Genomic DNA, 10,340 nt, shown 5'->3' with positions numbered 1-10,340 from the left:
AAAAAAAATTTTTTTTTTTGGATAGAGGGCTTGGCATGATAAAAGAAGGGTATTAGAGGAATGATAGAGTTATACCATATTGATTTTTAAGTTATATGAATTGTGCTATGTGATTTGAGAGGGAAGAATTCTAATAGCAAGGGTAAATTGTACTAAATGAGCTTTTGAAGTGAAGTAGTTAAGAGTAGAGTATATGGACATGTTATTCTTACAGTTAGTTGCAGTTGTTGACCTCTGTGAATCTGTATGCTCGTGTGTACACACACACACACACACACACACACATTTCTTAAGAACTTATTTATTTATTTATTTACTTATTTTTTTGGCGGAACCGGGGATTGAACTCAGGCCCTTGTGCTTGCCAGGCAAATGCTTATTCTACTGAGCCATCTCCCTGACCCTCTTAAGAGCTTTTTATAAGTGAGACTTTTGCATTATGAGATGACTTTCGATCAAGCTTCTCTTTCCCTGTCCCTCTTTCTATGGAGATACTTGTTACTGGGATAATTGTGTGGTAATAAAGGGCATGCCGTTGGAACATGCTGTATGTCTTCATTACTCATCTCTTGTTGCTGAGACAAAATACCCGATAAAATACCCAAAATGAAGGAAGGAAAGGTTTATTTACACAGTTTGTGAAGGTTTCAGTCTATACACAGCTGGCTCCAAGGCAGAATGGCTCATGGCAACTTTTCATGGCAGTAACAAAGAGCAGAGAGCAAAAGGGCAGGAATAGTGGCAACAGTGGTTATAGAGAGCAAGTCTCCCTTAAGTTGCATTCAGGCTGTCCGCCCCAGGCCAGGTATGACACTTATACCCATAATCCCAGTAGCACTTACACCCATAATCCCAGTGGATCATGAGTTAGTCACAAAGTCTAGAAGTCCACCCCCTGACTGCATGAGGCTTTGGGGGGACAACTAGACACAAACTGTAACACCGTATTTCCCTGAAGATAAGACTAGGTAGGTCTTACGTTAATTTTTGTTCCAAAATTGCAGGAAGACTTTATTTTTTTATTTATTTTTTTTTAATTTATTTATTTTTTTTCAGGAAGACTTTATTTTCAGGGAATGCATTATTTTTTCACATACGAGAATATACTCTTAGGTTTAAAAATTAAATTTATTTGTTTATTCATGTGCAAGTCTACATTTATTCAAAGACAGTTAAGTAATTTTCTTCTGGAACACTGTTGTAACTCTCCAAATCCTAAATTTTGGCCTGAGCTTCTCATGACTTCATTTCCTGTGGAAACCCTGGCCCCCATCTCTGCTGTCTAGAGATAGAATTGTCTTTAAGTAAGCATTGATTGTCCTTGGAGACTGCTCACTGACATCACAGCTCTTAATGATTTTACCCATGAATTTTCTCAAAAAATGTCCATTAAATCAAGTGTTAATTGAAAGCTTATAAGACAGGAGTAGCAGTCAAAACAATGGCAATTAAGAATGATAATTTTATAAAAGCGATAAAAAAATCTCAGGCATCAAAATTCAGACAATATTTATTTCACCTAAGTGCGTTAAGTAATCTGTCGCAACACATAGTGAAGTGGGACGATTCATGTTAGAACCATCCATGTCTGTTCTTGATCAAGTACGCACATTGTTCGTACATTGTAGCTGTACTCTGATTGGTCATTTGGCAGTAAGCCTCACGTGTATTTACCTCTCATCCAAAGGGACCTGCTTGGTTATTTCCAAATACTTAGTTATAATTTATATTATTTTAAGTATTAATGTTTGTAATGTGTATTTATATTCAATTGTATGTTAGTATTATTTTGCACTGCAGTACATCTGTCATGTGTTACAACAGACATACTGTGTCCATCTGGCTTATGATCTGAACCAGGACTTATTTGGGGGGTAGGTTTATATTATGAACATCCTGAACAATGATGCCTGGGCTTATTTTCTGGTTAGGTTGTATTTCTTGGGGAAATATGGCATTATCCACGGTGTCAAGCATTCATTGGTGGTCCTGAGATGTATCTTCCCCCTGGAACTGCTTTAGTAACTTCTTTGTATTGTATACAAGTAACTAATAACAGTGTAGGAACTAAAGAAATTCAAGTTTGGAGTCAAATTTCCATAGATGGAGGAAAGCCTGAATTTATTTTGTGGGTGTGAGATATAGAGGAGGTAGAGGCAAGGCCTAATGCAAAGCCAGGGTTGCTTAAATTTGGAGGTTAGTCTGGAGAGATGACATTGAAAGTGTGGGGTTTCAGGCCCAGAGTTAGACAAAGTGTTGGTAGTAAGTAACAGAATTTGGTTGAAATAATAGTTGTAGGGGTTTCCGTTTATATTGATCAACCTTTAGAATACTGAACAAGTTTTCCCCTGGGTTTTGAGGTGCACTGGTGAGTAGACACTTTCTGGAGGTGGGGGATAAGGTTCCTGCTTTGATTCACTTGCATTTCTACCTGGTGAGCTAGTGTGGACATTGTAGAAAGCTCAAAAACAGTTCTGCCATACAGAAAATAATGAAAAGTTTATTTTTTGGTACTGGGGCTCTAACTCAGGACCTTATGCTTGCCAGGCAAGTGCTTATGCTGTTGAGCTATCTTGCTGGCCCTAATGAAAAATTTAAAACACACAAAAATGGAATAATTAAAAATAAAACTTCCAGATACCTATTATCCTGCTCGAAAATTTATCAGAATGTATTGAACATGGCCAATCTTGTGTTGTCTCCCATTTTCTCAGTTATTTTCAAGCAGACTACATAATCATATCATTTCACATCAGTAAGTTTGTACATTTCTATTGAAAGCTTTGGCAGAAGCCATATTTAAATGATTTTCTTGATTTAGCATTCAAGAGCATGGTGGCCAGGAAGTAAGTGGGGCAGGGCAGGGACTAGGGACAGGATGCAGCCTTCACAGTCCTGTGCTCAGGGGGCGTCCTCCTTCACCTGGGCATCACCTCTGTGTATCCCACTCGCCTGTGATCAGAGCTTAGCCCCCTCCTGATGCAGTCACCTGTCTGGGCCCCACCTCTGAATATTGCAGCATTGGGCATTACAAATAGTGTTTCTTGGGGGAGGGGATGTTATGTTTCAACTGGAACTCCCTGTTTTCTGTTTTGCTCTTAAATGTAGAATGCAGAGTGTTGTTGACTGAAAATGGGGAGTAGTTTCTTCTGAAGAGTAGGAAGGTGTTTCAGATCCTTGAGCTTGGATAATGGGATTAGGGAGATCACAGAACCCAGTTAAGTAAAAAAATTGTGTAGAGCACAGAACCTGACATTTTTCTTGCCCTCTAATGTTCACATTACTTTTTTCCTGCATATTTTTAGTAGCACACCAATCACATGTTATGCACATAGGAAAATATCTTTTCCCTCAGTTTTCATGCCTGCCAACCCTAAAAGGCATGGGAGTTCATCCAGCTCTATTTCCTTTCTCCTACCATAGCTCATATCCTCTAAACAAGTCAGCCTCGTGAATCTTTTTTTTTTTTAATTTATTTATTTTTTGAGAAATAAATATGAATGAGATGGTTTCACAGCTGATTAATAGGACAGTTTTGATAATCAATACATTGTACATTGTTATCTTCTTAGTGGTTATCCGTAGTACAAGAAGCAGATAGGATATCCTGTCCAAACACTATTAGTACACCTCTTTCTTATCGTTGAATTAAGCGAACCTCATGAATCTTAAAGTCTTCATTATTTCTCTCATTGACTTTTACTTAACTACATTTTGAACAGTATTGCCTCCTTTGTGTAGAGGCAAAGGGTTGGTTGGGTGGATAGTCAGGGTTTTTGTGGTTAACTCTTCTGTTCTAGTTTTAGATTTGTTTCTAAACAAGATGTGTAAGAAATAGAAAATGAACAAATTTGCTTTGTTATATAGCACATGAATAGTAATTTTATAGCACATGATAATTTTCTATATGAGGTCATTTATAATGTAATTTGATGTCATTTTAATGAGAAATACAGAATTAAATACTTTGGTTAAGTTAACTCAAGCAGTTTTCTTATTTTTTTCTCTTTCTTTCCTATCCCTTATTTTTTTAAATTACAGCAAAAATCTGGAGAAAAGCCTGTCCCAGGTATGGTACCACTGATACTCTTTATAAACTTGATGGAATACCAAACACTGTCTAATTCAATAATAATGATGAGATAGCAAGGTTATTTTGTCCTTACTTTTTGTAATTTGTCACTCCTGAGGTTTTTTTTTCCTTGTATGTATCTGGTACAGGGTTTCACTATGCAGCTCGGACTTGTAGTGATCCTCCTGTTTTTCAGCCTCCCCAGTCCTGGGAGAGGTGTGCACCACCATGCCCAGACTGCGTTGCTGACTCAGCATTCCCCAGGGGCGGGGCCTGCGCAGCATATAGGGGAATCAAACCCTGGTCCCTGTGTTTGCCAAAGCTGGCACTTAGTCCGCTGAACTATCTCACTGGCCCTACTCCTGACTTTTGAGATCTGCTGAATTTGTGGTAGTCACCCTCATAACTCAAAGGTGGCTTTGGAGCTGGGTGTAGTGGCACATGTCTATAATCCCAGCATTTGGGAGGCTGAGGTAGGAAGAAGCCATCCTGGGTTACATAGCGAGTGTTTAGGCCAGGCTGAACTGCATAGTAAGACCCCGTCTCAAAACACAACAGCATATAAAGGAAAAAAAAGAATTTAGGTGGAAAGAATAGGAAATGGGATGAAGTTGGGATGAGTTGAGGTGGTTTTTATTTTATTTTATTATTTTGGTGGAACTGGGGATTGAACTTAGGCCCTTGTGCTTGCCAGGGAAGCGCTTATTCCACTGAGCCATCTCCCTGGCCCCTGAGGTGGTTTTTAGTTTCATAATTGAAAACAGTATTAGACTGGGTTACAATAATTATATAACTTATTTATCTGTGACTGCTTTATTTAAATACCATGTGTTTTTGTGTAGAATCACAAATTTCCTTGAGGCAGTGATAGGATGTTAGATTTATAACTACCTTCTTAAATGCACCTGCCTGAGCCATGCTTGGTGGCACATGCCTGTAATCCCAGTGCTCTGGAGGGTGAGGCAGGAGGATGCACAAGTTTGAGCTGAGCTACCAAGTGAACTCAAGGCCGGCACTACATACTGAGACCTGTTCCTGAAAACAAACAAAACAAAACGTCTGCCCAAGGAAACTACTCAGTGTAGAACTAGAGAAAAGCATTTAAAAAATGAATTTCAAAGAGAGAACCATTTTATATTAACCTTTGCCTGCATTTATCCTTTCACCCTCATTTCTCTAAAAAATCTGCTTTTGATGTCTAGTGGATCAGACAAAGAAAGAGGCAGAACCTATACCAGAAACTGTAAAATCTGAAGAGAAAGCGACCACAAAGAATGTCCAACAGACATTGAACACTAAAGGCCCACCTGAGAAAAGAATAAGGCTTCAATGAGTATTGGACAAAAGAAAAACTTGCAAGACTCTATTTTCAATTATTATACCTCAGTGTTGTTGTGGATTTTTCAGATTTAAAGCCCTTTTTCATAACCCTCTCATTTGTATGGAATGTGGTTATTCTTGAAGGTTGTTTCCATCATGCTGTGTGAATATTTCTTATGTATCTTTTGTAATGTTTCCTCTTTTGGACTTGAGAAGTTTACTTACATGTGTATGTGTATTACATTTAAAGACAAAAATAAAAGTATATGTAAGTATTCATTTATTGTGACCTTTTTTTCTTAAGTCTGAACTTTTTCAGGTATGCTTTGAGGGTACAAAGGTTAAATTTAACACAGTAATTAGCACATTTCTTATATCAGTTGTATACTCTTTTTTAAAGTTGTAAAAAGTGCTTATTAGTACATGCTTGCCCTACATGATCATATCATGCTGCTGTAGACGTGGGTATGCATGTGTCATGGTATGATTACTCTAATATCTTCAGGTAGATACGTAGAAGGGAAATGAGGGAAATGGAACTGCCTCTTATTTGTTATTTTACAGAAAAAAATTTCAAAACAAAGTAGAATAACAGTAATACATTGTATATTGTTATCTTCAAAGTAGTTACTCAGAGTACTACATAAGGATTCTGCAAACAATATTGCCGCAAACTTTTTCATTTAACTAAGAGAAACTAGTAGTATGATTAATTGAGTATATTTTTTCTGCTTCCCTTCCTTTCCCCTTTTGCCCACCCGAGTTCCTCTTTTGAACAGTTTCTTATCATTTAAAAATATCTGTTGTACATTTACTTGCCATTTGTATTTCTTCATCTGCGAAGTGCATTGTCATCTCAGATGCCCACTTTTGGATTGGGCCTTTGAATTTGGGGAGTCTTGAGTTTTTCAGTACTTTGTATGTTCTAGATAGAAGTCCTTTGTCTGAGGGAGAGTTGGGTAAATTTTTTTTTCCCAGTTTGCGTGTTGTCTTTTCACTGTTGGCGATTTCTTTAGCTGTGCCAAAGCTTTTGAATGAAATCCCAGTTGTGAAGTCTTTGAAGTGTTTCCCTTGCACTTTGGGTTTTGTTCATGAAGTCTCTGCCTACACCTGTGTCTTTTAAGGTTTCTACTTACTTTGTCTTTTTAGCAAATGCAATGTTTTTGTTTTAATATTAGTTTTTTGATTTTACTTTAGTGCATGATGATAGACATAGGTCTAATTTTAGTCTTTGGAACATGTAAGGCCAGTTTTTCCAGCACCATTTATTTAGAGGACATCATCCAGTGAAAATGTTGAGCCCATTTGTCAGAGATAAGGTGGCTGACTGGAGTTGTATCTGTATCTTCTGCTTTGTTCCATTTATTCTTCTCTTTTGCTCTCCCCCACCAGTACCATGCTGATTTCATCACAGTAGCTTTGTGGCATAGTTTTACAACAGTAGCTTTGTCTATGTTGCTATTTTACTTGCACTTTTTTTTTTTTTTTTTTTTTTTTTGTGCAATGGGATTGAACTCAGGCCCTTATGCTTGCCAGTCAAGCGCTTACTCTACTGAGCCATCTCCCTGGTCCCCTATGTTGCCATTTTAATTGCTTTTGCTATTTTATTCTAGTTTTTTTCTGTTTCCAAATGAGTTTTAAGAATGTTTTGTTCTGTGAGGTATGCTAATGATATTTTGATTGAGATTGCTTTAAATATAACAATTTTGGTAGTAGGCTGTTTTCACTATGTTGTTTTTTCTTATCCATGAGCAAAGGATAGCTTTCTTCTGATACTGTCTTTGATTTTCCTCTTCAGAATACTGTAATTGTCAATGTCTAGATGTTTTAATTCCTTTGTTAGGTAGTGACCTAAGTCTTTTTTTTTTTTCCCCCCAATGCTATTATGAAGGGTGTGGTTTTGTAATTTCTCTCTCAGTGAATTTGTTGTATTCAGGAATGCTGTTAATTTTTGAGTGTTGACTTTGCATTTAGCTCTAATCAATTTGGTTATTAAATCTACAGATCTTTTGGTGGAGTTTTTGGGATCTTCTATGTACAGTATGACATTTGTGAATAAAGATAGTTTAATTCCTTATCATTTATTTCTCTTGTCTAATTGCTGTAGATAATGTTTCCAGAACTGTTAAATGGCAGTAGTGACACTGGACGTCCTCTTGTTCCTTATTTTACAGTGAGAGCTCAGGACCTTGTGCCTAGTGTTTAAGCTGCTGAGCCATCTACCTGGCCCAAAAGCTTTCACATTAAAGTGAAGTGTTTTGATTGGGATTGCATTAAATCTGTGTAATAATTTTTGTAGTACAACCATTTCACTGTTTGTTCGTCCTATCCATGAACAAGAATGTCTTCCCACTTTCTGATATTGTGTTTGGTTTTTCCTTTTTCAGAGTACTGTTAGGTGGAGTCATAAGTATTTCATGTTTGTTTTGGCTGCTGTTGTGAAGGGTGTGCTTTTGACACCTTCAGGTCAGCTTTTGACCATTTGATGTGATGTTAGCTGATGGCTTGTCATAGATGGTGTTTATCGGATTGTGATAAAGACCATCTATTCCAATTTTCTATAGTTTTTAAATCATAAATGGGTGTTGGTCTTTTTCAAATGCCTTTTTAGCAATTATTGAGATGATCTTTTTTCTTTTCATGTGGTGCTGGGGGTTGAACCCAGGGCCTTGTGCATGCAAGGCAAAAGCTGTGCCACCAAGCCACATCCCCAGCTTCTATTGAGATGATATTGTGATTTTTGTCTTTGGCTCTGTTAATATGGTATATTATGTTTATTGATTTGCATGTGTTGAACCATCCCTGCATCCCTGGCATGATTTCTACGTGGTCATGGTATATAAATTTGATTTGCTGCCTTCTGTTGCCAGTGTCTTATTGAGGATTTTGGTGTCTGTGTTCATTAGGGAAATGGGCCTGTAGTTTTCTTCTTTGCTGGGTCTTTCTGTGGTTTGGGCATCAGAGTAATACATGTTTTCATAGTTTGAAAGTATTGTATCCCTTAATATTAGTGACATTGATTCTTTAAATTTGTTGTATTCAACAGTAAAATAAAATTGATAAAGCCCTAGCCAACTTCATCAAAAGGAAGTTTCAAAGTAAAGCAATTAAGTGAAAAGAGGGAAAGCACAATGGAGCCTGCAGAAATCCAGAAGATTGTGAATACCTCAGTCTCCAGCCATACATGCTGTGTGGTCCCTTCCCCCGCCCCAGCACAATGACCTGGCCACTGTAGTGAGACTGTACCAAAAATCATTTTTTAAAAAAGAAATATAATCGAGACTATAACTTAGAACAATGCATCAAAGAGTTGGTTCTTCAAGAGATTACATAAAATTACCAACATAAAATGCCAGGCTCCTACAAATTTACTGTTGAACATTAGGTTGTTTGAGTCCATTCTATTTTCCTAATGTGAGAATTCACCTCTATAAATTTCCCTCGTAGGACAGCTTTCATTGCACCACATAAGTTCTGATGTTTTGTGCTGGCCTTAGGATTTAACTGTAGATACTGTTTAAGTGCTTCTTTAATTTCCTCTGTGACCCAATGGTGATTGTAAAGTTCCTTCTTCCTCTGGCAGAGAAGTGGGGGAGGGGGACAGTAAAGAAATCCTTTATTACTTGAGGTGAGAGGGCTGCTGAGAAGCTAGAGTCCCTGAGGGAGAAAACAGGTTGGAGCTTTTATCAGATTGGACTAGGGGTGGAGTGTACTTGGGCAGCTGTACATGGCGTAAGAGGCGCTGATTGGAGGCTTGATGCACAAGACAATCAGAAGAGGAAGTTCATCATTAACTCAGGGTAAGAAGGAAGCCAGTCTAGAAGCTGCTCCTCTCCTTGGTTGTGGAATCTCTGTGTGGTGCTGACTCGCTGCCATGAGGAACCTGTGGACTGCTGCATAGGCACAGACCCATCTGTTGTCCCGAGAGTGTTGTTTATTTCCGCATGTTTATACAGTTCCTGTGGTATCTCTTCCATCAACTCCCAATTTCATTGCACTATGGTCAGTTGGTATGCATGGGATAATTTCAGTTTCTCTGCAGTTATGAAAGCAAGGTTTTTGGGCTAATAAGTGGTCTGGGTTATGGGTCACTCAGCATAGGAACCAGATCCCCTTATTTACTCAGCTTAAGTCCATCAGCCATTTTCCACGCAGGAAAAGACTGATTGGCAATCGTTCCGAACATAGGTAGCAGGGGCGTGTTTATGACAGAAATCAGATCTAGTTTGGTAAGTGAATTTGTTACCTAGCACAGAACAACAGGAATCTACATTCGACACAGCTGCAAACTAAAGGGTCTTTTACAGTTTACTGATAAGCGCATATTTTTATAAGATACATCTTAAGCTGATTATGTTTACAGGAGTTGGTTAGGGAGGGAGTTTGTTTCAGCTCGCTGCCTTGAAAGAAACAGTTACTCACTGCTAAACAGCCTTGACCAGGGATTGAGAACGCATTCCTTAGAGAAGATAACAGGAAACACAAGTTTTCTCCTAATAATTTCCCACAGTTAAAGCACAAAATTCAGTTAACCCATTACAGTCTGTTTTGGAGGATGTCCCATATGCAGCTGAGAAGAAGATGTATTCTGATGTGGTATGGAACATCATAGACACAGTCTAAGTCCATTTTATCACAGGTTCAGCTTCATTCTGAAATTTCATTATTTTTGTGTCTAGGATATCTATCTAGTTGTCAGAGTGGGGTATTAAGGCCCGCTGTTACAATTTTGTGAGTGCCTATTGGAATTTTCTTGGTGAAAATCTGATTTATGTAATTGGGTGCACTGGTGTTTGGTGCATCTATATTTATGATTGTTATCTCTTGGATTTTTCCCTTAACCATGTACTGCATTTCTTTGTCTCTTTTGATCAGTCTTGTTGTGAGGTTCCCATTGTCTGCTAATAGAATAGTTATTCCTGCTTTTACTTCTGGGTTCTTACAATAT

At 38.0% G+C, this 10,340-nt stretch overlaps 1 protein-coding gene across 1 annotated transcript in view; it reads left to right on the top strand.

Moving 5' to 3' along the window:
• Positions 1 to 5,649, top strand: part of Med6 (mediator complex subunit 6) — a 21,825-nt gene extending 16,176 nt beyond the window's left edge. The window contains exons 7-8 of the mRNA XM_004624836.2: positions 4,042 to 4,069; positions 5,275 to 5,649. Of these exons, the coding sequence (XP_004624893.1) occupies positions 4,042 to 4,069; positions 5,275 to 5,405 (159 nt within the window). The 3' untranslated portion in view covers positions 5,406 to 5,649. The remainder of the gene's footprint in view (positions 1 to 4,041; positions 4,070 to 5,274) is intronic.
• Positions 5,650 to 10,340: the final 4,691 nt, after the last annotated feature.

This window comes from Octodon degus, unplaced genomic scaffold, assembly GCF_000260255.1.
Source record: "Octodon degus isolate 3935 unplaced genomic scaffold, OctDeg1.0 scaffold00007, whole genome shotgun sequence".
NCBI classification, from domain to species: Eukaryota; Metazoa; Chordata; class Mammalia; order Rodentia; family Octodontidae; genus Octodon; species Octodon degus.
This window is presented reverse-complemented; position numbering and strand designations above follow the sequence as displayed.